The 27,466-nt window shown below is 42.5% G+C and overlaps 1 protein-coding gene across 1 annotated transcript in view; it reads left to right on the top strand.

Moving 5' to 3' along the window:
• SHROOM4 (shroom family member 4) overlaps positions 1–24,068 on the top strand; it is a 49,421-nt gene extending 25,353 nt beyond the window's left edge. Inside the window, exons 5-8 of the mRNA XM_030807438.1 lie at positions 9,433–10,221; positions 14,615–14,795; positions 18,847–19,116; positions 20,416–24,068. Of these exons, the coding sequence (XP_030663298.1) occupies positions 9,433–10,221; positions 14,615–14,795; positions 18,847–19,116; positions 20,416–20,685 (1,510 nt within the window). The 3' untranslated portion in view covers positions 20,686–24,068. The remainder of the gene's footprint in view (positions 1–9,432; positions 10,222–14,614; positions 14,796–18,846; positions 19,117–20,415) is intronic.
• Positions 24,069–27,466: the final 3,398 nt, after the last annotated feature.

A 27,466-nucleotide genomic window follows, 5' to 3' on the forward strand; every position in this document is an offset into this window, starting at 1 on the left:
TGAACATTAATCAGGGAGTGCAGTCCAATTCTCTTGATGGGAACAAGGAGCAAGGCTGAAGCATACAATTGTGAAGGCAATTTTCCATGTTCCTAGCATCCTTTCTAGGTCCTTTTTACGTAGCTCATCCTTATGACTGCTTATTTGTAAGATAGGTATTTTGTTGAAAGTGAGGTAAGTGAAATACCTTGCTCAAGGTCACACAGCTTTTGAGTTATAGAGCCAGATTTTTAAATTTTATTGGAATTCAGACCCAAGTCTTTCTAACACTGTGTTCTTTCTGCTTTGCTCTGTTGCCTGTCCTGTGCCCTGGTTAGGGAAGAAGAAAATGTGGTAAATTTGATTGTTATCCTGGAGCAGGGTTGTTTTCATCACAGCTGCAATACAGTGGCCCAATTGTTGCCTTTGAGGATATTGCTGCATTTCATAAAATCTAGATTGAAGATGAAGTTCGGGAGAGAGGCAGGGACAGGAGATAGAAATGGGCAACCAAGTGTGTGTAGTGAGGGGTGGGGGACAGAATGTATAGTTTGGAAACCAACCTAATTGGAACAAATAACTGCCCCCAAACCATAGCACTCCCAACCCTTTTACTCTGAACCTTTGTTTCCATGATATGGTCCCTGAACCACCTGTGTTAGAATCCTTTAGGTGAATTGCTTAAAATGCTGATTCCTGGATCCCACCACAGAGGTATGAAATCCCAATTTCTAGTGTTGGGGCCTATGAATTTTCATTTTAAACAACTTCCTGGGTAATTCTAATGAGGAGCCACTTTGATTATGAGCTGTTTTCCCAGACTAGTGGTTTCCAATGAAAGTTGGATCATGTACCCTTCTCAGAAAGAATTTTTTAAGCATGTACCCTCAACATATGTTGGCAATATATTTATTAATTTCTTATATGTGCTAATGTCCTCATATTTGTGCTTTGAAGTGCAAGAAATAGAAAAAAATAAATATAAATGAAGTTCTGTGAAGACAACTACCCTAGACTAAAAAATAAATGACCAGTCAAAAAAAAAGGGTAGGTGGTTGAAATCCAGTTTCAGGGAGAAAGAAAAAAGAATGGTAAAAGCCCAGTAGAGTGGAAAGTTGACCTTATTTTTCTACAAACCCAGAACTCCTCCAGAATGAAGAAAAAGAGAACTGACCATAAAGGTTTCAAGGTAAATATCAGTAACCCGTTAATCGTTATCTTTGGATACCAAAAGCTGAAGAAATGATTGGACAAGGCTGGAGGGCATTGTCCAGGCACCCAGTTGAAGTGGGAAGCAGCATTTTATGAAAGCACCTACATGAGACAAGCACCTCATCTTTTGAGATGTGTAGCTAAAGACAGCATTGACAAGGCACCAGCTTTGACCAAAGCAGCAAAGCTCCATGCAGCTCATGAAGTCTGGTGCTCTTTGAGCACTGTAGGGTAAATCAGCCCAGTAATAGAATTAGGAAGCTTGATAAGGTTGAGCAAAACAAATAATTTCCATTAGCTTGCGCTACCCCAAAGAAATACGCAATTTAGGTAAAAACAACAGACTTGCTATGCAAACACAGCCTCGAGATAAATCCCAGCCCCCTCCTCCTCCCCCCACCACACACAAACCCCAGTCAGATTCTGGAGCAATTGGACAGCTGCTGACTGCTTTACCTGCTACTCATTGTTCCCATTGCCTGGCAACCTGGGCTGCGAGGTTACAGTAAAAGAGATCTAACTTTTCTTCTTTTCCATAGTCACACAAACCTGCATTTATTTCACACTGAAGAAATAACGTACTGAGCACCCACTGTGTGTCGGGCACTGTGCTGGATACTGGTGATATAGTGGTGAACTTGACATGGGCCTTCACCCTCAATATGGTTATGTGGAAGGGGCAGACAACTAAGCAGTAGTGTGCTAGGAAAATTAATGGGTGCTGTTAGAGGACAGTCTGGGCACCTATCCCATGCTTTGGGGGAATCAGGGAAGGCTTCCTCAAGGAAATGATATCGCAGTGGAAATCTGAAAGTAAGTCAGATAAAGAGGGGGAAAGAGAAGATAAAGAGCAAAAAGAGCATGTAAAGGCAAAAAGAAGTGTGGGAGGTGTAGGAAAGGCAGAATTTTAAGGAACCTAACAAATCCTAGTAAGGGTCTGTATTTTATGAATAATGTAGGCTTCAAGCAGAAAAATGTATAACAAAATCAGATTTATGCTTTTTCTGTTTACTAATTTTTAATTGAAAAATAATAAATGCATTTAGTGTATACACACACACACACACACACACAATAAGAGAATCTCACCCCAAACCATCAGTACAACTCTTCACAAGAGACATTACTGGCAATTTGTTGTGTATCCTTCCAGAAAAATAATGTGTGCATGTATATACATTCTTTTTTACAAAAATGGGAACATATTGCATATCTTTTCTGTTCTACATCCTGCTTTTTTATTTTAGTGATTATTCTATGTTACACATAGATCTATTGCATCACCTTTAACAGCTACATAGTGTTCCATATATAGATATTCCCTGTTTTATTTAGTCCCTATTGAAGGACATTTAGATGGTTTCCAGTCTTTGGTGATTACATACAAATCTACAGTGAATATCCTTATGGATATCTCTTTGTGTTCATATTGGAATGTGTCTGTAGGATAAATCCCTAGAAGCTGAACTACTGAGTCAAAGGATATGCACATTTTACCTTCTTTGCCTTCCAAATTGCCCTCCCTAGGAGTTATGCTAATTTCAACTCCCACCAACAGTGTATAAGATCACCTGTTTCCTCATACCCTCATTAATTCTTTAACTTTTTTTATTTAAAAAGTTCCATTATTGTTTGGATTTGCATTTTTTAAATCTTAAGTGAGGTTGAGCACCTTTTGGTAAATTGATAAGTCATTTGTGTTTTTCTGTGAACTATACCTTTTTCTCCCTATGGAGTTGTTGGTCCCTTTTATTGATTGGTAAGCATACTTCACATATTAAGGATATTTACTCTTAGTTGTATATGTTACAAATATTTTTCCCAGTATATCTTCACCTTTAGACTTTATGGTGTTTTTGCTGGACATAATTTTTTAAGTTTTAGGAAGTCAAATTTATAAACTTTCCCTTATTACTTTTATGTTTTGTGTCTTACTTAAAAAGAACTTATCTTGCCAAGATTATTTTATATTTTTTTAAATGTTTTCTTCTAGTACCTTTATGGTATTTTTTTTGACAATTGAGTCTTGATAGATCTAAACTTTATTTCGTTGTAAAAAGTGATATGATGATTCAGCTTTATTTTTGTTTCAATGGCTATCCAGTTGTTCTAAAACTATATATTGAATAATTCATCCTTCCCCCACTATTTGAAATGCTTCATCACAAACTAACTTCCCCTATGCATTTGAGTTGACTTCAGTGTTCTAGTGTTCTCTGTTTTATTCCATGGATCTGCCTTTGTATTTGTGAGACTGCCTTATTTACTGCTAACTTTAGAAATTATTTCAATAATTGGTAGGGCTGGTCTTCCCTCTTTCATCTCTCTACTTTTTCCATACTGTTCATAATAATTCTTACGATTTTAATTTTCCCATATGAAATTTACAATAATGTTCCAAAATGCAATCTGTTGACAATTTTATTGAGTTTCTATTAAGTTTATAGATTCACTTAGAGTTGACATCTTAACAATGTTGAGTCATCATTGCTAGGAAATTGTGAGTCCTTTCATTTATGTGCATCTAGTTTTATGTTTCTCAATAGAGCTTTAAAGTTTTTGCATATAGATCCTGCATATATCTTGTTAGGTTTATTTCTAGGCATCTTATCTTTATAATTGCTGCAGTAAATGTGATCTTTCCCTCCATTATATATTCTTTTTTTTTTTTTTTTTTTTTTTTTGAGACGGAGTCTCGCTCTTTCGCCCAGGCTGGAGTGCAGTGGCGCAGTCTCGGCTCACTGCAAGCTCCGCCTCCTGGGTTCGCGACATTCTCCTGCCTCAGCCTCCGGAGTAGCTGGGACTACAGGCGCCCGCCACCGCGCCCGGCTAATTTTTTGTATTTTTAGTAGAGACAGGGTTTCACTGTGGTCTCGATCTCCTGACCTCAGGATCCACCCGCCTCGGCCTCCCAAAGTGCTGGGATTACAGGCGTGAGCCACCACACCTGGCCCTATATATTCTAACTAATTGTTGCATCTATATAGAAAAGATGATTTCTATATATGAATTTTATACCCTGACACCTTACTGAATTTTCCTGTTGTTGGTATTACTTTTAAGTTGTTTATGATGAGGCTGCACACAGTGGCACCTGCCTGTAATCTTAGCACTTTGCGAGGCTGAAGTGGGTAGATTGCTCAAGGCCAGGAGTTTGAGACCAGCCTGGGCAACATGGCAAAACCCTGTCTCTACTAAAAACACAAAAATTAGCCGGGTATGGTGGTGCATGCCTATAGTCCTAGCTACTTGGGAGGCTGAGACACGAGTATCGCTTGAACCTGGGAGGCAGAGGTTGCAGTGAGCGGAGATCATGCACTCCAGCCTAGGTGACGGAGCTGGACTCTGTCTCAAAAAAAAAGTTTCTGATGAATTTTCCAGATAAATAATTGTATCATCTATACATAATGAGAAGATATCCCCTTCTTCCAATGTTTACATCTTTATTTTGTTAAATTGCACTATTGCTTTCAGAACGATATTAAATATTAGTGGGGAAAGTGGGCACCTTTGCCTTGTTCTTGTTTTTAATGGGTGTACCTCTAGTGTTTTGCCATTAAGCACAATATTGGCTTTTGACTTTAAAACAAAAGTCTGATGATAATGATGGTGTTATGGAAATAGACATCTTTTTCTGTTAGGTTTTTTTTAAATCTGGAAGTGATGTTGAATTGTTATCAAATACATTTTAGCATTAGGGAAATTGTTATGTGCCTTTTATCCTTTGATTTATTAATGTTGTCAATTATATCAGTAGATTTTCTATTACTGAACCAGTCTTACATTTCTAGGATGAACCCCACTTGATCATGGTGTATAATATTTCTTAACATCCTCTTAGATTCTGTTTCTTAATATTTTATTTAAGATCTTTGCATCTGTATTCTCAGATGAGATTGGTCTCTAGTTTGCTTTTTCTGTTCTGTTTGCTGGGTTTTAGTATCAACGTAATGCAGGAATCTTTTCTTCTCTCTCTATTCTCTAGATTTCCAGATTCTAGAAAATGTAAATAACATTGGTTTGATTTTTTTCCTTGAAGGTTGGTAGAATTAACACAAGACTATGTGATTGTGCTATTTTTGGTCAAATTTATACTTTTTTTTCCTATGGTAACTGGTGGGTTTATATATTCTCGTTCTTCTACAATCAGTTTTGGTTAATATTTGTTTTCATAGAAAAATACTTTAAGTTTTCAAATTTGTTTTATGGGGTAGAGCAAAGTATTCTCTTATCCTTTTCATTTACTCTGTAACTGTGGTTATTTCTCAATTTCTAATTTTGTGCATTTGGGTGTTTTTTAATTAGGTTAGCAAGTGGTTAATCTGTTTCATTGTTTTTTATTTTCTTTTCAGGAATTGGTTTTGGCTTTAATTATTTTATCACTTATTCCCTAGTATATTAATTTCTGCCATTAGTTTTATTATCTTTCTGCTTTGTTTTAGGTTTATTTTTATGATTCTTCTTTTGTTGAATGCTTAATTCATTTATTTTAATTCATTCTTACATACTAATATAAGTATTTAAGGCTACAAGTTTTTCTTTTTCTTTTTCTTGAGACAGAGTCTCACCCTGTCAACCTGGCTGGAGCGCTGGAGTGCATTGGCGTGCTCTCAGTTCACTGCAGCCTCCGCCTCCTAGGTTCAAGCAATTCCCCTGCCTCAGCCTCCCGAGTAGCTGGGATTACAAGCGCACGCCACTACATCTGGCTAATTTTTCTATTCTTAGTGGAGACAGGGTTTTACCATGTTGGACAGCCTCGTCTGGAACTCCTGGCCTCAAGTGATCCACCCGCCTTGGCCTCCCAAAGTGCTGGGATTACAGGAGTGAGCTGCCACGCCCAGCTTTAGTCAACCATATCCTCTAGCTTCTGATATTTCCATTGTCGTCATTTTCTAGGTATTCAACAATTTCAAATTAGATTTTCTCTTTGACTAAAGTGGAAGAATTTTTTTCCTGTTTATTTTCTACATGCTAAAGATTTTTATTTTCATTTTGTTATTAATTTCTAGTGTTACCGTATTGTCATTAGAAAATATGGTCTGGGGAGGCCGAGGTGGGCAGATCATGAGGTCAGGAGATCGAGACCATCCTGGCTAACACGGTGAAACCCCGTCTCTACTAAAAATACAAAAAAAATTAGCCGGGCGCGGTAGCGGGCGCCTGTAGTCCCAGCTACTCCGGAGGCTGAGGCAGGAGAATGGTGTGAACCTGGGAGGCGGAGCTTGCAGTGAGCCAAGATAGCACCACTGCACTTCAGCCTGGGCGACAGAGTGAGACTCCGTCTCAAAAAAAAAAAAGAAAATATGGTCTGTACTACTAGTGTTACCGTATTGTCATTAGAAAATATGGTCTGTACTACTTCCATTTTCTGGCTCAGTATATAGCCAATTAAAAATATACTCAATGGGCCCTTGATTAAAAAAATGTAGTCTGTTTCAGTATATGAAGAAATTTAGATTTTCTCATTATCTTAGTTTTTGACTGTCATGATCTGTCATCAGCCGAAACAGTCTTGTATTTTGTTTCTACTTTTTTTCTACCTTTGCTTTTGCTATAGATTTTGCTTTAAGAATTTTTATGCTATGTTTTTTGGTGCATAAAAGATCAGAGGAGGTAGATCATCATGTGTTCTGGTTGTTAACATTATAGTGCCCTTCTTTGTCTTATTTATTGCATTTTGCCTTTGATTCAACTTATGTATGAAATGAGTATCATAATTTATTTTTTCTTTAATTTTGACCTTAATTCCTTTGTTAAACATACTTATTGAACACCTACTGTGTGCCAGGCACTAGAAACCTATGAATGAGACAGACAGGATCCTGCCCTCATGGAGCTTACATTTTAGTTAGAGATTGGAACAGAAAATAATCAAGTAAAAATAGATATGTGATATGATATCAGGTGGGGATGAAGATGAATACTCAAAGAATGAAGTAGAGTAAGGATAATTAAATATAAGTTGTCTATTTTTGATAAAGTAGTCAGGAAAGGCTTCTCTGCCTGATACACGTTTGTCATTTTTTTACTTTCCACTTGTCCATCACCTTGTGTGTGTGTGTGTGTGTGTGAGAGAGAGAGAGAGAGAGAGAGAATATGCCAGGTGGAACAGTTTGCACAAAAGGGATTGTTATAATCTTAATGATCTATAAGTGTGCAAAGGCCCAAATGAGAAGATAGTGGGTATGTCTGGATATGAATTTCTGATCCACATGAGTGGTGAGCTGACCAGAAGGGGGGCGGGATAAGAGGAGAATTAAGGACATTTTGTCTTCCATTCTGTATGAGTTTGGCTATTTTTATGTGTATTATTATTTTTTAAAGAATTATTTCCAATCTTCATCATGGTTATTGAATGGATATTCTGTATGATGATTTAATTGAACCCCTGGAATTTCCTGTCACTGGGCAGGACTTAGCATGATGCTGATTGCTCACAGGCTACAGCAGGAAACCAGATCTTGTGGTTTAGAGGGCTTAACTCTTTATACTCTGAGGCTAAAGAGATGTCTTTTAACTTTAGTAAGTCTTTATTATACAGAAGTTTGAATTTTTATGTATATTCAAATAAACCTGGAGTTATTTGGAGATTTTCTTCTATTGCTTATGAGAATCTTATTTCACCTCACAATGATAGTCTTTTTAATTTTCTGATAGGTTTTTCTTATGTAATATATGTGCATAATATATACACATATATATACACATATATATAATATATTAAAATTATACACACACACACACACATATCCATGACTCTTGATCTGGAATTTATTTTGGTATATAATACATGATGTAGCTCCAAAAAGCACTGCTTTGCAGTTATCTCAAAAAGATTTATTAAATAATATTTCTTTATCTCCTTTTGGGGGGAAGATTATGTATATGACATTTTTATAGGTAGTCTGCTTTGTTTCTGAACTTTCTATTCTGTTTTGTTGATCAATAACACAGTTTTAATTATAATTATTTTATAATATACTTTATCCCTTACCTACCCCCTTCCCCATTTCTTCTGTAGCAGAATACTCTTTAATATTATATCCTGCTTTTATTACAAGTTAATTTTCTAAAAATTCTGTAGTTAAATGTAGTTTAAAAATTCCTATTGAGAATTCTGACTGGAATTGCATTAGGGTATATTTATTTTTTTTGAGACAACGTCTTACTCTGTCACACCAGCTGGAGTACAGTGGTACAGTGATGGCTGATGGCTCTCTGTAGCCTCGACCTCCCAGTCTCAAGCTGTCTTCCCATCTCAGCCTCCCATGTAGCCGGGACTAAAGGCACACACCATTAAAAGGCACAGCTAATTAAAAAAAAAATTTAGAGACAGGGTCTTGCCATGTTGCCCAGGCTAGTCTTGAACTCCTGGACACAAGTGATCCACCCACCTCAGCCTCTCAAAGTACTGGGATTACAGGCATAAGCCACCGTGTCTGGCCAGAAGGAGATATTTTACATCCAAAATAGCAGATAACTATGAATGACCTGTGTGGTGTTTTTTGTTACAAATATACAAACATAGAAAGTATATATATCTAATTCATAATACAGGTTGCATCTAGAGAGGCAATAGGGGAATGGAAGTGGAGAGTTATGTGAAGGGTATTATTTCTTAAGAAAAAGTAATAAAACATAAATGGCAAAGTACTCAAACTTACTAAGTCTGGGTAATAGGTAGGAACATGGGTATTATGGCAATCAATCTCTGTACATTTCTAAATATTTGAAATTTTTATAATGAAAAACAAACAAAAACAACAGGTGAGGCAGGATAACCAGGCTTGTAAGCCCCAGAAAACAGCACATGCAATCTGGCTCCTATAAACAGACTGGGGTAGTACGTGTATATCCAGACTTTGGAGCTAAACTCTTCAAGTTCCAATCCTAGCTCTACCACGTACTAGCTTTATGACCCCAGGCAAGTTACTTAAATGCTCTATGCCTCAGTTTCCCCAACTGTAAAATCAGTGCAATAGTAATAGCTACCTCCTGGGGTTATTGTGAGGATTAGATAAGTGAAGACATGGAAACCACTTAAACAGTGCCTAGTATTTAGTATATGCTCAGTAAGTGTTAGCTATCATTATTATTATATTAGTATTACTATTATTACATTTACTACACATACTACATTGTTTTGTGGACATTTTAAATTTTATATAAATGTTGTCATCCAAAATATGGGCCTATCTGCAACTTGCTTGTTTTTCTCAGTATTCATCTGATGTTTTGCAGGGAAATGGCTCATTCCAAGACTAGCTTTTCATGGGCAACCCCTTTCCATCCTTGCCTTGAGAACCCAGCACTGGACTTGTCAAGCTACCGAGCAATTTCTTCTCTTGACCTCCTTGGAGACTTCAAACATGCTTTGAAAAAATCAGAGGAAACTTCAGTTTATGAGGAGGGGAGCTCCCTTGCCTCCATGCCCCACCCACTGCGCAGCCGTGCCTTCTCAGAGAGTCACATCAGCTTGGAGCCCCAAAGCACCCGGGCCTGGGGGCAACATAGGAGGGAGCTCTTTAGCAAAGGTGATGAGACCCAGTCAGATCTTCTCGGAGCCAGGAAGAAGGCCTTTCCTCCTCCTCGCCCTCCTCCTCCCAACTGGGAGAAGTACAGGCTCTTTCGCGCAGCCCAGCAGCAGAAGCAGCAACAGCAGCAGCAGAAGCAACAGGAGGAGGAGGAGGAAGAAGAAGAAGAGGAAGAGGAGGAGGAGGAGGGAGAGGAGGAGGAAGAGGAGCTGCCACCCCAGTATTTCAGTTCAGAAACCTCTGGTTCCTGTGCTCTCAATCCTGAGGAGGTCCTGGAGCAGCCACAACCCCTCAGCCTTGGCCACCTGGAGGGCTCAAGACAGGGTTCACAAAGTGTCCCAGCAGAGCAAGAATCCTTTGCACTCCATTCCAGTGATTTCTTGCCTCCAATAAGGGGTCACTTGGGATCTCAACCTGAGCAGGCTCAGCCCCCTTGCTACTATGGCATTGGTGGGCTTTGGAGGACATCAGAACAGGAAGCCACTGAATCCGCCAAGTAAGTACATATGGAAGATACTAGGTCTCTGAAGAGGCAGGCAGCACAAGTTTGAATTTTACCTCCACCATTTACTAACTGGATGACCTCAGGCTGGCCAATTAAACTGCTCCCAGCCTCAGTTTTCTTACCTGGAAAATGGGTAAAATGATACTTGCTTCACATGATTGTTATGAATATTAAGATAATCTACATAAAGGATATAGCTCCATGCTTAGCACATAGTAGATGCTCAGTAAATATCATGTTCTTATCCCTAAATATCTTTATTAAAGTATTGTACTTTTCCTTAGTGTGTCTTCACGGTGTCCATCAACTTCTGGCCCCTGATCCCAAAGACATTGAACACTTGTTGCCTATACTAGGTCTTTCCCAGAAACCTGGCTCAGGCACTTTTCCTGCCTTCTCTTCTGCTTGCCCTCCAGAATTAGAGGCCAGCTCACAACCTGGCCTGCCTCTGCTCTAGGACAAGTAGCCTGGGCTTCTAAACTCGTCCCCCCACAACCACCAGCATCAAAGGTATTCCTGGGGCTGGGTGCTTCATGCCTTGATAATTCCTTACAATAGTTAAGGACATTCTTTTTCTCTTCCACTTTCTCCCCCTCCTTGTTTACCTGCCTCTTTGCATTCACGTGGGTGTGTAATAGGTGGTAGTTGACAGGGTGAGCTGCCTGGGCAGGGAGGCCAAAGCAAGAGTGTGTTCTGGCAGCAGGACTGCCAGTGTTTGTTCACTCCACTGAGCCAGTTGTCATCTGCATGCCCTATAGTGCATGGTTGGGTTTTTTTTTTATTTCTTTTGCTCCAAAGCAAAAGCCCCGGGACCATCATTGCTATTATTGCTCAGTGCTCTGGCTGTCAGCGGCTCCGCCTGCTCTCCTATGGAGAGCTCAGCCCACTCTCTGCTGGGGCTGAGGTTCGGGAGGCAGGTGGCTTATAAGTGCTTTCTTTAACTCTCTTTATAGCAGGAATTTGCCTGAGACTTGTTGCGGTTAGAAGTATCCTGTTATCAAGTCTTTTATTGACAGAAAAATGTGTGACTTGTCTATCTGGAGCTAGTTGATCAGTTTTCCAGCCCAAGATGCCATAAGCACAGCATTTACAGGGCCTGGCTCCCAGGCACTGTTAAGAATCCTTCATTAGATCCCATGTGGCTGCTTCTCAAGCTGTTCTACCTGGGGAGCATTCTCATTGTAATTAGAAAACATTTTGTGAAAAATACCTGTGATTGTTATCTATCATAGCAGGGAAAAGGGAAAATGACCTCCCAATAGTAGGCACTTAACAAATATTTAAGAAGAAAGGACAAATAAATGAATGGATGAACATTTGTTAAGTATTTCTTATATACCAGACATTGCCAGACATTATGTATCTATTTCATTTAATCCTCCCAATAGCCCTATTAGCCATTATTATCCCCATTTGACAGATGAGGAAACTAACTAATTCCAAGTTACACAGCAAAGATTCAAAGCCAGAGCTGTCTGACTCCAAAGCCCATGCTTATTTTGCCTTCCTAGGCAGCCCCTCCCAGAGAGATCTTGTTGTTTCCATAGGCCAGGAGTCACAGGTCCTCTTCTCTCCTGTAGGGCAAGGTGTACCAGAGGCAGCAGTTACAGGCCCTGGTTCTTCCTTCTTTATGTAGCTCCCTTTGCCTTGGCACCTTGGCCAGACAGAAAGAAATCACTATTGCTAGAGATCTTGTAACTTGCTCCAGAGATTTATTTTTAATGACTATGGGATGTAAGGGAAAACATTTGTTTGCACACAGCTCTGCTTGTGGCTACAAAATCAATTAGATGCTCCTTTGAGTGATGGAGATTTAAGGAACAGCATCATTCCCAAAATAGCTAATTTTTTTGATTGCTTACTATGTGCCCTGCATTGTTCTAAGCACTTTGGGTAACGATTGATTTAATCATCAAAATAAACTTATGAAATAGTTACCATTCATCTTCTTCATTTCTTAGATGAAAAAAGCGAGGCCCAGGGAGATAAAGTAACTTTATCACAAGATCTCAGGTAGCTCACTATGCTTGCTATATCATCCCATGATCTCTGGGCTCTTGAAGAAGATTCTATTCCCAAACCTAGGAGAGGACAGTGTCCTAGCCAGAAGGAAGCAGCTTTAAGATTTTGTAAGGGACATATAGATGCATAATATTTTGAATCTAAAATGCAAACAAAGATATCCTAATTTCAGCCAAGTTAAACTCTAGTACCTTTATAACCTACATACTGTTCTGTTAAAAAATGCTGGGATACACACAGAAGCCAATTAGTGGAATAATTAAGTATTATTTAAGTCTAATAACTCTGATTCAGGTATAGGTATAGCTTGCTTTATGGACTCTATGCATTTCCTCTCAGTGCTCTGTGAAAGGAATCTGATTTTTGCTTTGATGTTTACTACATAGATCACCTATAATCGCTTCCCTATTAATGGAGGTGATAAGGAAAGGATCCCTAGAACATAGTGCCTAATATGATGTACTATAATATGATGCAGGGATGTGTATGCTGGGGAACTGAGTCTCCAATTAGCACATCCTTTTTTTCCTTTATAACACCTTCTGACACAGAACTTTCACACATACCCTAAATATTTTTCTTGTAGATAGGAATTCCCTAAGTTCAGACCTTCATATTCCCTCCAGAATATTCTCCATTATCTGCTAACATAGATATACTCCAGCCAGAAAATTCCTTACATGTAGGCTTTTATATGATCTCAAGTTGTCCCTTTGGCAGTATAGCATAGCGGCTTGAAGCACAGATTCTAGAGTCAGGTTGTCCAGGTGCAAATCGCAGGTCTGTCATTTAATGTCTGGTGACCTTGGGGAAGTCACTGTACCTCTTGTTGCCTCATGTTCCTTATCTGTATAATGGTTTTCATGAGCATTCAATTACATATTTATATACCTATGTGTGTGGGTATCTATCTTAGGATGGTTTCTGGGGCATGGTAAGTATGGTGTGCATGTTAGCTAGTATTGCTCTTTTACCAGTGTTACAAGCTTGAAACTTACATATAAATGAATTTCCCTAGGATAGAGAATATTGGCATGCCCAACTTTCTTTTGTGTGATGAATTAGGAGACAGCATAGCATGAATCAGTAAATAGCTGTGGAGCCTTTTAACCATTATTTTTGACCTTTATCTAAGAACTGCAAATAGCTGCAAAAATGACTAATGAGTTTCTCCTATTTTCCCTTTCAAACAGCTAGAGGTTAGCAAAGGGGTAGTGACACAGACAGGTGGAGGATGGGAGTGGCTAGCAGGCAATGAGAATATAGTGAGGGTGGGCTACCCCCTAGCATAAACCACGGGCAAAATTATTTGCCCCTCCATCGCTGAGACCTGACATTGTAGCATTTCTCTCTACTTCCTTCCTCACACCAGACCGGAAGCTTTGATGGCAGAAGAGGCCAAACCCAAGCCAGCATGGAACCAGAACTACTTTTTTTCCTGAGGAGAAGTTCTATTTCATGGGCTGGGGCTCTGAGAAGCAATGCCTCAGCCCCACAGGCTTTGGTGAACCCAAGACAACAGGGTCTGTTGCTATACTTGTCAAGCCCCTGGGTGCCACTGGTTCCATTTTTTTCCCCATTTCATTCTACAACCATGGAGGAGGCAGGAGCCATTGGGAATATGCCAGAAGTGGAGAGATGCTATCCCTTTTCAGGCTGAAGTCCTGCCCTACAGCAGGCAATGTCTGAAGAGTTCATGAGAGATGTGGTGGGCGGTGACAAGTCCCTGGCAAGGTGCTAACCACAGCCTCTAACATGGCGACCACTGTTGAGGTCGTGGGTGACCTCTTTGCTGTGGGAGATCTGCAGCAGAGGGTCCATTTCAAGTAGGAGTGGCATTGGAAAAGAAAAAAATGATGAGAGTGTCCAGGAAAGCCACAGGGTGCCTTTGTAAGCAAGAAGACTAGATAGAGCCAGGATGGGTGGAGATCCAGGGGTAGGTCTCAGGGAGGCCAACAGGCTTGGAGAACCAATAGCTAAGGTCTCAGATACTTCTCTACCACCTAGCCCCTACTTTGGGATCTACATACTGGGGTCATGCACCAAAGGGATGATGATCAGAAGGCCTGCCAGGTTTTCTGGATTTTAATTGAGTGTTAATGACCAAACCAAATTATCTCGAAAGAAGTCTCCCTAGCCAATGAAGTCAGGGGCATGGGAATAGCCTTCTAAGTTCTTAAAACTTGCCTTTACTTAACTCGTTTGCCTTCATGTGGCCTGTTTACATTTGAACAGTGCCTTCTCCATTTTTTTCACTCCTTGGTGAAGCAGGGTTCCATTTTTCAGATGGAGAAATTAAGAAACAGAAATGTCAGCAGCCTCTCAACAGAGGTGCTCAAATGGTCATTCTTTGTTTCCACAGACAAGAGTTTCAGCACTTTTCGCCTCCTCCAGGGGCCCCAGGAATCCCTACCTCTTACTCAGCTTATTACAATATTTCTGTGGCCAAGGCAGAGCTGCTGAACAAACTGAAAGACCAACCTGAGATGGCAGAGATTGGCCTAGGAGAGGAGGAAGTTGACCATGAACTGGCTCAAAAAAAGGTAAAGTTTTTTGATGTGCCCTAGAGATTTTCAGAATTTAGCTTGAATGTGTCTGGAGGATGACCAGCCTTCTACACTCTCTAGAACATCTCGCATTCCCATATTTTCAGTATGGAAATCATACAGCCTCTCTGGGTTTCTCACAGATCCAAGTCCTGTCTATTTTTGATCCAGTCAGTAATAATAATAACAATCATAATCATCATTATTGTCTCTGTGATCCTTACAACAACCCAACAAGGGCTGGGCACGGTGGCTCACGCCTGTAATCCCAGCACTTTGGGAGGCCAAGGCGGGTGGATCACCTGAGGTCAGGAGTTCGAGAACAGCCTGGCCAACATGGTGAAACCCCGTCTCTACTAAAAATACAAAAATTAGCCAGGCGTGGTGGCAGGCATCTGTAATCCCAGCTGCTCGGGAGACTGAGACAGGAGAATCGCTTGAACCCGGGAGGCAGAGGTTGCAGTGAGCCGAGATCGCACCACTGCACTCCAGCCTGGGCAACAAAGAGTGAAACTCCGTCTCAAAAAACAAAAGAACTGCCCAACAAGGCAGATATTACTATCCCTTTTTTACTAGTTGAAGGGACTAATTTGCCCAGGGGTTACAGACTAAATGGTAGATCCAGCACTTGAAGTCAAGACTGTCTGAATTTCTACTGTACAGTACATGCTGTCTCTCTGAATTAAGCCAGCCTTGTAAGTAACTCACTACCCAGGGCACATCAGAGTTTCTGCCAGTGGGCTCTTCTAACCAATGGCAGTGCCATTGATTTTTATTCTTTGTGCAACTTTGTGGGAGACAGAAGAGACTAAGTAAAATAAGGACAAATTATAGGCTGGCAAACTTTAGTATTTATTTGCAAGGATAGTCAATTATGTCTTAAAAGTACAAAATAGTTAAGTGGAGATGATGATGTTGTTGCTGTTCCAAAGCTTTCCTTTCTTTGTCTAAGTACCACTAGTCTGGTTTTCTAATCGAATTCTTGGAATCACTTTCCCCTCCCTGCACTTACCTATTGTATTTCATAAGCAAATAGGGTTGTCATGGCAACCTCAAAGGCTCAATTTACCTCTTTGTGGACATCTGAACTCAATGTAAATTGTTCTGCCCATATTTCTTTCAGGACATGACCCGTAGGAAGGTACAGGGCCATTTGCAAAAGTCCTTCCTCCAATTTCCTATCTGAAGCAAAATGTCAGGGAAAGAATTGGAAGCATGGTGGTGTTGAAGTTTTATTGATGCAGATGTCTGCTTCCTTGGATTCCATGTTCCCTGAGCAGGGGTACTCCTAGCTTACTCAGGGCCTGGCCTCTGCAGGGGCAAACCTAGAAGTCTGACCAGGAAAAGAGAGAGATGATCAGAAATGGCAGAGCACAGAACAACAGAAAGTGAACTAAAGTGATTGTGGGTGGGCTATGACAGTTTTTGTCTCTGAGGAAGAAAGGTGAGGAATGTCACCAATTTGCGATGTCCCAGATAAAACAACTCAGCTCTGGCTGGATCTGTGATGACTCCACAACTCTATCCATCACACTTCCCCAGGACTGAGGTTCAGGTTGCAGAGCACAAGTTCCAAGAAGTAAAGGGCTCTCTCCACTTTTATCCTTCCATCTATCCCTGGAGCTTGGGAACTGGGGTGGGAAGGTGATTTTCCAAGTGGGTCATTTTCCAGATGGCCCCCAGCCATCCTTTGTCCCCAGCATTGACTTTTATTTGGGAGAGCAGATGGTGGGAATATAACTGGCAGCCTCTTCATCTAATTGTGTTGCCTTATTCATGTCACTGATCCCCAGTTCCCAGTGGGTTTTGGAATTTTCCCCAAATGCAAACCTATTATACTTCAGACTGAGATCATGGTGATCTCCTGACTTTTGAAGAGTTCTAAAATATGACAACAGGTCTTGGTACCTGGAGGAGGCTTTCTTAGTCTTGGTCACTTTGGACATCTCTAATTAAACTACTAGAGGGGAATACATTCCAGAAAACTAGAAGCCTATGGTCCTAGTGCTTGGGCTAGAATAAGATTAAAACATACATTGAAGCATACTCCTATGTACAAGATACTATTCTAAACATGTAACGTGTGATAACTTATTTAATTCTCATAACAACTCTATGAGGTAGGTCCTATTGTTATCCTATTTTTTAGATGTGGAAATTGACGTGCAGAGAGGTTGAGTAATTTGCTCAAGGTCGTATATAATCCCACTACTTTTCCAGCAGAGCAGGAGTTCAAACTCTGGTAGTCTGGCACTGGAGCCTCTGTGCTCTTAACCACAAAGCAATACTGGCTACAGAGGCTATGGGCAGCCTGGGGCAGGGCCATTCTTGTCGTAACCTTGCAGCTAGACAAGTATTTATTAGTTTGTAGAACTAATTTAATAATAATAATAACATTAGTAAGCATGCATCGAGCATTTAAGTGCCAGTCATAATACTAAGTCTTTTACTTATGTGGTTTCATGTACCCATCAGAAAATCTCTGGAGTTGGGGAGGTGTCCACTTTACAGATGAGGAAACAGAAGTGGGATTAGGTATCTATCCTAAGGCCATAGAGTTTGGAGGTGGAATTGGAATCCAGATGTCTCTGACTCTAAAACTCCACTGTACTTCCCTGTGACTGTACTCACCTATAGGGAAGACAAATCAGAAGACAGACAGCACTTCCCTTAAGAAACTTACAATCAATAGCAGGTGAGAGATCAGACACACACAAGGAATGGAAAGTGAGGAACTTCAAGTTACACTATAGGGTTCTAATTCTAAAATACTTAAAAGCTCGGACAAAAAAGATCACTGAGAGAAGACTTACAGAGGAGGGCTTCCTGTGGGGGAGGGGAGGGGCAGAGCCGTCCCCTGAAGAAGTTTAGGAATAACCAAAATGAAGAAAGAGATAAAGAGTAGATGGAACTGCATAAGCTACTCAGGAACACAAGAATGAGTGTTGTGAACACAGAGGAGAGTGAGCTAATTCTGAAAGGCTCTGAGGAGGGACATTAGAATGGCAAGGTGGGGCCAGACTGAGTAACAAATAATAGCAGCCTAGCTTTTGTGCAGCACTTACTATGGGCCAAACACTTTGCATGCGTAATCTCATTGACTCCTTATTATGACTCAGTGCAGTGGGTAAAGCAATTATCCCCATTCTACAGATAAAGAAAGTGAAGCTCAATAATGTCAAGTCACCCAAGGTCCCACAGCTACGAAGTGGCAAAGCTATAAGTCAAACCCAGTCGTTATGACTCCAGAACTCACAGTCTTATCCAAAAGGCCTCAAAAGCCAAGCTAAGGAAGCAAAGATCTAGCATAGTGCCATGAACTTGAGAGGTACTTAAATGGATTGAAGGAGAATGAATGAAGTGATAGGCAAATACCTTAGTGCAAATGCTTTTCCAACCTAGGCTCTCAAAAGGACTGTAGCTCCTATTTATTAAATAGTCCCAGGAAGGGAGTGGGTGCAGAGGCTCACACCTGTGATCCCAGCATTTTGGGAGGCTGAGGGGGGCTGATCACTTGAGGTCAGCCTGGCCAACATCATGAAACCCCATCTCTACTAAAAGTACACACACACACACACACACACAAAATTAGCCTGGCATCCGTGACATGCACCTGTAACCTCAGCTACTTAGGAGGCCGAGTCCCAAGAATCACTTGAACCTGGGAGGCAGAGGTTGCAGTGAGCTGAGATCGTGCCACTGCACTCCAGCCTGGGCAACAGAGTGAGACTCCATCTCAAAAAAAAAAAAAAAAGTGCCAGCAAGTATTTATTAAGTTGCATCTGGTAAATGAAGCTTAGTGCATGGATACCACTTACCCAATGCCAAAAAGTTTGGTGATGACATGGATATCCCTACCAGATGGATAGAAGGTGCTTGCCCAAAAGACTGGAGTTGCTCATGACTTGCCCAAGTTTCCTTTGTTTCCAGTGACTAGGATAGAGCCCACCATCTGTTCCCTGGATTCCAAAACAGAGGTTACAGGCACAAATCAGTTTCTGTTGATCCCCATTCTCATCCTTTGTCTTCTCCTGTTTAATTCCCCTAGATACAGCTTATCGAAAGCATCAGCAGAAAACTTTCTGTCTTGCGGGAGGCCCAGCGAGGGCTGCTAGAGGACATCGATGCCAATTCTGCCCTTGGGGAGAAGGTGGAGGCCAACTTAAAAGCCGTCTGCAAATCCAATGAATTTGAAAAGTACCACTTGTTTGTTGGGGACCTGGACAAAGTGGTCAATCTGTTGCTGTCACTCTCTGGACGACTGGCCCGGGTGGAGAATGCTCTCAACAGCATCGATTCAGAGGCCAACCAGGAGAAGGTAGAGTTGGGGTCTCTGGGGTGCGGGTAGAGGGAAATGCCATTTGTTTCTTCTCAGGGCTCCCTCTTTCAAGTTGGGCTACCATGGGAAACAGTAGAGCATGGGGTTAAAAGCATGTGAGCACTGAGGATGGGCACGGTGGCTCATGTCTGTAATCCCAGTACTTTGGGAGGCCAAAGCGGGCAGATTGCTTCAGTCCAGGAGTTTGAGACCAACCTGGGCAACTTAGTGAATCCCCATCCCTACTAAAAATACAAAAATCAGCCTGGCATGTTGGCGCATGCTTATAATCCCAGCTACTCCAGAGGCTGAGGTGGAAGGTTTGCTTGAGCCTGGGAGGCAGAGACTGCCGTGAGCAAAGATTGTGCCACTGCACTCCAGCCTGGGTGACAGAGCAAGACCCTGTCTCAAAAAAATAATAATAATAAAATTAAAAAATAAGAGTGTGAACACTGGCTTTTAAGTGCCCTGAAATTCTTGCCCTACCATTTATTAGCTGTGTGACTGTGGACAACTCACATAACGTCACTCTGCCTCAATCTCTTCATCTGTAAAATGAGGTGAGCATACTACCTGCCTTATGGGATTATTGTGAGAATTAAATTAGTTTATGTTAATTACATAAAACAGGGCCTGGGACAGGGTAAACACTGAATCAATGCTAGCTCCAGTAGTAGTAGTAGCAGCAGCAGTTTTGCCTCACTCTAGAGTTGGAGGGGGAGGTCTCATCAAGTAGTTGAGATTGGAAAGCTGTCAGTTTCACAGGTTGGGTCACTATGCATATACTCCTGAACCAAAATTGCATCACCTTTCCCTATACAGGTGGCTTTGGATATACTTTTGAATCCACAACAAGAGGCACATATCTACATACATATACATACATACACGGACACATAGACTCACACATACCCACTCACACAGACACACACATCATACAGAAAGCACCTCCACAGTGACAGTTGTTCACCAGATGAAAGGGACACAGGCTGGCTTTGTCAGAGCCTTCCTCCACCCCAAGCCCAGTGGTGGTCCCTACACTGAAGACAGCATTAAACAGATGGAAAGAGGTGATTTCACATCCCCTATCCAGAATTGTTCTCATGTTTACCCTCCCGCTGCAGGAAACAAAGGCTTTTGCATGGAGGTGGACTTCAGGGCAGAAAATCTAGGACTGACTAATTAGCAGAATGTATAGCTGCTTTGTGGCAGCATCTCTGGTGGAGTACTGCTAGGCAGCACTGTTGGACAGATGCCTGGTAATTGGGAGAGCCCTTACTTGGTCCTCTGCTTCCCCAGTTGGTGCTGATAGAGAAGAAGCAGCAGCTGACGGGGCAGTTGGCAGATGCCAAGGAGCTGAAGGAGCACGTGGACCGCCGGGAGAAGTTGGTGTTTGGCATGGTCTCCCGCTATCTGCTTCAGGACCAGCTCCAAGATTACCAGCACTTTGTCAAGATGAAATCTGCTCTCATCATTGAACAGCGAGAGCTGGAGGAGAAGATCAAGCTCGGGGAAGAGCAGCTCAAATGTCTCAGGGAGAGTCTACTCCTGGGGCCCAGCAATTTCTAATTCTACCAGCACTCTGCCACAGCATCCCTGCGCAGCCATGTGGGAAGTGCTTTCAGTCTTCTTTGTTAGCAGTTTCTCAGCAAGTAGATAGCAATTAGCAGTTTGTTCCAGCCCTCTACCCTGGATGTCTCTCACTACCCCTTCCCTAGCAGTGGTCCTAACCAGCTAGGAGACCCTGGGGAAGCCACAAGCTTCTACCCAAGGGAGCTGCAGCAAGGTATGATCTTAGAACCACAGTCTCCTTCCCACAGTTGCCAAGGGCAAGTACTTGCTGCACAGAGAACCAAGGAAGTGCCTTCATTCTGCTTTGTACTAGGACACCAAAGACATCAAGTACTCATCACCCACCCATATCATCAACAGCCTCTAAAGGCTCAGAGGGAAGCTGCCCTGCAGCTCTACTCTGCCCCAGGGCTTGTGGCCCAGCCATTTCTCACAGTGAGCTGGCTGCCTTGAGGGCATTCACCTGGCACCAGTTTCAGGGCCTCACCCAAGCTTTGCAGGGGAAAGCACAGAGGGAGGAATTACACTGAAAAAATGCAAGCAAAAGTTGAGTACCCCCAGGTGCCCCTTAGGAAGGAACCAGGTTTAAATAGGCTCTACCCTTACCTTTCCCAGCAGCAAGTTCAGGGGAAGAGGCCTACTCTTAGCCCTGGCTAGTGTGACCCTCTTCCTGTCCTAAGACTTTGGTCCTACCACCTCTTGTTTCATCTTTCCTTTATATTGCTGGGGGTTACTGCAGGTGCCTACCCCAGGGCTTCACCATATGGGCCATTAATAGCTCTACTAAAACTGACTTCTAGATGTAGGTTTCATTATTGGGGGAGGGGGTTCTTATTGTTATATTTTAAATAGCCTTTTGATTTTATTTATTTTTATGTTTTGATTATTTTTTTCTTTTTTAACTAATAAGGCGAGAAGAGGGAAGTTGGAGAGGGAAAAGTTAGCCCAGAAGGAAAGCATTTTCTGCAGATCAGCCTGAATCCACCGTGGCTAGGTAAGCAAGTGCCAAGGCGTTGAATTGTTCCCACTGTAGCTACCGACGTCTAGGAAGGAGTTTTCCCCTTGAACTCAGAGCCTCCCTACTGTGGCCTGGCCTTGTACTTCCCTTAAAGTCTAAGTGAGTTGAGTTTAGCATTCCCCAGCAGGGTTCAAGTTTTTCTTACTGATTTCTTTTTGAAACCAAAGAAATCTCCTGAAACGGAGAAAGGTTCAGCCATTTCTCTACCATCTCCAAGCTATGGGATCAGTAGAGGTGAGCTCAGAAGGAACTCGTCTAACCATTGCCTTCTCAGCCTGTGGCCTGGCTCAAGGGAACCAAAACTCAAGGTAGCTGGGAGCTCCAGCCAGAGCCAGCTCCCCAGAGCAATTGATGACCCAGCCAGGATCTTAGGCATACAAACAACTAAAACTGCTGCTGTTGCCAAGGCCCTGACACCAGTAGCAAGTATCTATGCTGGAAAAGCAGCCCTCAGGTGGACGATAGCAAGAAGGGGGTTATGGCCAAATGCTGCCCTGTTATCCAGCTTAGCTCCCTGTTCCTCACTAACTGGGGCCAGTCCTTGGTATCACACAGCCCAGCAAGGCCTGGCATCTCTTCTAGTTACTGCTGAGTTCCTCAGGGTCCTTGAAGGTCAACTGTAGCAGCAGGGATGTCTCATTCAACCAAAGAATTTGCCAGGGAACTTTTGCTGCTGTTACAAATACTTGTCACTAGCTTCCATTTCCTCTTCATTGTATTTGAAAACAATGGGAGAATCTTGGCCAGCAGGGTGTCCTGTGGTGGGGGGTGGGGTAAGCCTTTCTGTGGAGCCCTGGGTTTGCTCTTAGTACTGCTGCCAGAAACACTGTTAGAATGGCAACCCTGCCATTCCCCCCTCCAGTGGAAGATTCTGCTTTATTCAGGAAGGCTGGTGGCTTGCAGGGGCTAGGCTTACACAAGCCAGCCAAGATTGAGAAGGTAGGGGAGTGCTTTCAATGGAGGCCATAGTTGTCATCTTTTCTTCTGAGCAGGCTCTAGCACAAACAATGAGCAAATTGAGATGTCCTGTATTGGGAGGATGAGGCTGATATGTTTCATCATTCTCAGATTTGTGGGCTAGAACACCTTTTTGGGAATATGGGCCTAGGGAAAAGAATGGTCACTTACCTGGACACTATGGCCACAGTCTGAGTTTTTCTAGTCAGTATGTGATTGGTTGTACCTTAAGTTTATGACACCAAAAATACTATTAACTCTGTTATTTTTGTTCTTAATCCCATCTCAAATTAGTTTCTAGAGTTGGAATCAGAATACAAGGATGCTCATTTTCACATGGAGGGAAATTTGCCAAAGCACTTAAAAAATAACCCCAAAAGTATACCTAGCAGTGAAGCTTGGTAGATAAAAGTGAACTGCTAAACAGACACTGGCATGCCACACTCCTGCCAGGGCAGCCTCATTGTGTGTGATAGTGCTGCAAAGCTGCCAGTATTACTTGAGATGCAGTCTCTCTCCCCTGTTCTCAGTTCCTGGGCTCAGCCCTCCTCCAAGGCCTGCCAGTGAGTAGCAGTTTGGAAGGCAGGCCAAGGGAGATCCCCAAAGACAGTGATCAGTCTTGACTTCTGCTCTCTCCCTTCAAATACTTATACAGGCCCCCATGGGTAATAGGCAAGCATGATGGCTGATGGATAGAGAAGTCAGTGCATGAGTTACTATCACATGTCCCCCCAACCCCTCCTGCCACCTCCCGGGGCTCTGGATAATTGAATCTCCCTGAGTCCCACAGCTGGAGACTCAACCAGGATATAGCTGTAAATGCCCAAGTAGAATCTGACAGAATAAGACAGAGACGCTGAAAATAAAGCCGTAGAAAGGAAGAAATTGGAAGCAAAGAAAAGGAAAGGTGAAAAGATAAAAAGCCTCTTTCAAGGTTAGGTTCAGGTTCTGTTTTCCATTTAACCTCATGTGTCAAAAAGCTGCCCAGGCACACCAGAGCCACATCCTGAACCCAACCCTCCCTGACAGTGCTGCTCTGCCAGTAGCAAGCCCCAGATGGAGGAAGCTGGGCCCATTTCTGGCCACTTCCACCCATTTGGAGCTTGGTGACTCCCACTGTCTTTGCCAGAGGAGTCGTCTATGCCAATAATATTTCTGCAACAGCATATTATATTTGAAGATTAGTAGATCTTTTTGGGGGGGCAGGGGACAGTTTCTATAGATGAAGAACCAGTGTTGGTTGTACAGCTGTTGGGGGTCATCTATCCCACGTGAAACTATTCTTTTTCCAAATCTTGTTGTTTCTCCATTTGTGTCCTCCACCACTCCCTTCTTGGCTGACATAGATATGCCTGCCAGATTGTCATCAAGGGTCATATTTCAATAAAAGGTGCTAAGGACAAAAAAAAAATCTCATGTGTTTTAACTCAGGTGATGGAAGTCTAAAGATTCTGCTGAAAAGTACTGGAAAGGAATTTTGTCACTTATCCATAGTCCTTCACAGATAAACATATGACCAGACCCTTACCCACATCCCTAAACCCTTACCCTGGCCTCTGAGGGATGGTATTGATGCTATACCATTCATCATCCCCAGTTAAATAGCAGGATCTGCCATAGCCTTTTTAGGGGAACAGCTTTTAGACATCTATTTCAAGACCATCCTGAGTAGAGGGTACAGAGTTTAAGCCTGGTATTTTTCTACTCAGAAGGACCTCAGGATCACAGTCCTGCCCTTTAACTCACTGATATATTTCTTCCTCTCTGGTTACTCAGTGGCAACATCACATCCAGTCTAACCCCATGTTTAGAATGCAGAAAAAGTCAACAATAGGTATAATCTCAGGTATAGACCTAAGCAGTATACAGAGTCTAGTTCTGGAGTCTAGCCTGATCGAAGGTAAGCCATTCTTTCTAGACTTCTTCCAATCTTGAATTCTGTCTAGTATTTTCATCTTACTTCTAGCTGATAGTCCACTCTCACACCTTCACGCTCAGCTCCCTGGAAAGCAAGGGCCTTGCTGATCTGCTCTCCAAGGCAACCTCAAAGATTAGACTCAAATGTATTCCAGGCAGCAACTCTGACATTGAAAAGCTTTCTCTTTTCGTGATCCATATTCTGTTCACATTCCAACTATCCTCCTTCTACTCAAGATATCCATTGTGGTAGAGTAGAAAGAGTCCAGCTTTGGCATTAGAATGAACTGTGTTCAAATCCTGGTTCTGCCACTTATTCAGTGAACCTGGGCTACTAGCTCAACTTCTGAGGTCATTTTCTTATCTGTAAAATGGGAACAGTATTATCTTGCTTGCAGAGTTATTGTAACTTGAAAATAATAAATAAAAGCCACTAACAGCAAGAGGGAGCCAAGATGGCCAAATAGGAACAGCTCCGGTCTACAGTTCCCAGCGTGAGTGACGCAGAAGACAGGTGATTTCTGCATTTCCATCCGAGGTACCGTGTTCATCTCACTAGGGAGTGCCAGACAGTGGGCGCAGGACAGTGGGTGCAGTGCACCGTGCGTGAGCCGAAGCAGGGCAAAGCATTGCCTCACTCAGGAAGCGCAAGGGATCAGGGAGTTGCCTCTCCTAGGCAAAGAAAAGGGTGACAGACGGCACCTGGAAAATCAGGTCACTCCCACCCTAATACTGCGCTTTTCCGACGGGCTTAAAAAATGGCACACCAGGAGACTCTATCCCGCACCTGGCTTGGAGGGTCCTACGCCCATGGAGTCTCGCTGATTGCCAGCACAGCAGTCTGAGATCAAACTGCAAGGCAGCAGCGAGGCTGGGAGAGGGGCGCCCGCCATTGCCCAGGCTTGCTTAGGTAAACAAAGCAGCTGGGAAGCTCAAACTGGGTGGAGCCCACCACAGCTCAAAGAGGCCTGCCTGCCTCTGTAGGCTCCACCTCTGGGAGCAGGGCACAGACAAACAAAAAGACAGCAGTAACCTCTGCAGACTTAAATGTCCCTGTCTGACAGCTTTGAAGAGAGTAGTGGTTCTCCCAGCATGCAGCTGGAGATCTGAGAATGGGCAGACTGCCTCCTCAAGTGGGTCCCTGACCCCTGACCCCCGAGCAGCCTAACTGGGAGGCACCCCCAAGTAGGGGCAGACTGACACCTCACACGGCTGGGTACTCCTCTGAGACAAAACTTCCAGAGGAACGATCAGGCAGCAGCATTCGCGGTTCACGAAAATCTGCTGTTCTGCAGCCTCCGCTGCTGATACCCAGGCAAACAGGGTCTGGAGTGGACCTCTAGCAAACTCCAACAGACCTGCAGCTGAGGGTCCTGTCTACTAGAAAGAAAACTAACAAACAGAAAGGACATCCACACCAAAAACCCATCTGTACATCACCATCATCAAAGACCAAAAGTAGATAAAACCACAAAGATGGGGAAAAAACAGAGCAGAAAAACTGGAAATTCTAAAAAGCAGAGCGCCTCTCCTCCTCCAAAGGAACGCAGTTCCTCACCAGCAACAGAACAAAGCTGGACGGAGAATGACTTTGATGAGTTGAGAGAAGAAGGCTTTGGACGATCAAACTACTCTGAGCTACAGGAGGAAATTCAAACCAAAGGCAAAGAAGTTAAAAACTTTGAAAAAAATTTAGATGAATGTATAACTAGAATAACCAATACAGAGAAGTGCTTAAAGGAGCTGATGGAGCTGAAAGCCAAGGCTCGAGAACTACGTGAAGAATGCAGAAGCCTCAGGAGCCGATGCGATCAACTGGAAGAAAGGGTATCAGTGATGGAAGATAAAATGAATGAAATGAAGCGAGAAGGGAAGTTTAGAGAAAAAAGAATAAAAAGAAACAAACAGAGCCTCCAAGAAATGTGGGACTATGTGAAAAGACCAAATCTACGTCTGATTGGTGTACCTGAAGGTGACGGGGAGAATGGAACCAAGTTGGAAAACACTCTGCAGGATATTATCCAGGAGAACTTCCCCAATCTAGCAAGGCAGGCCAACATTCAGATTCAGGAAATACAGAGGATGCCACAAAGATACTCCTCAAGAAGAGCAACTCCAAGACACATAATTGTCAGGTTCACCAAAGTTGAAATTAAGGAAAAAATGTTAAAAGCAGCCAGAGAGAAAGGTCGGATTACCCACAAAGGGAAGCCCATCAGACTAACAGCTGATCTCTTGGCAGAAACTCTACAAGCCAGAAGAGAGTGGGGGCCCATATTCAACATTCTTAAAGAAAAGAATTTTCAACCCAGAATTTCATATCCAGCCAAACTAAGCTTCATAAGTGAAGGAGAAATAAAATACTTTACAGACAAGCAAATGTTGAAAGATTTTGTCACGACCAGGCCTGCCCTAAAAGAGCTCTGGAAGGAAGCACGAAACATGGAAAGGAACAACCGGTACCAGCCACTGCAAAAACATGCCAAATTGTAAAGACCATCGAGGCTAGGAAGAAACTGCATCAACTAACGAGCAAAAAACCCAGCTAACATCATAATGACAGGATCAAATTCACACATAAGAATATTAACCTTAAATGTAAATGGGCTAAATGCTCCAATTAAAATGCACAGAGTGGCAAATTGGATAAAGAGTCAAGACCCATCAGTGTGCTGTATTCAGGAAACCCATCTCACGTGCAGAGACACACATAGGCTCAAAATAAAAGGATGGAGGAAGATCTACCAAGCAAATGGAAAACAAAAAAAGGCAGGGGTTGCAATCCTAGTCTCTGATAAAACAGACTTTAAACCAACAAAGATCAAAAGAGACAAAGAAGGCCATTACATAATGGTAAAGGGATCAATTCAACAAGAAGAGCTAACT

Source organism: Nomascus leucogenys, chromosome X (genome assembly GCF_006542625.1).
Source record: "Nomascus leucogenys isolate Asia chromosome X, Asia_NLE_v1, whole genome shotgun sequence".
Classification (NCBI taxonomy): domain Eukaryota; kingdom Metazoa; phylum Chordata; class Mammalia; order Primates; family Hylobatidae; genus Nomascus; species Nomascus leucogenys.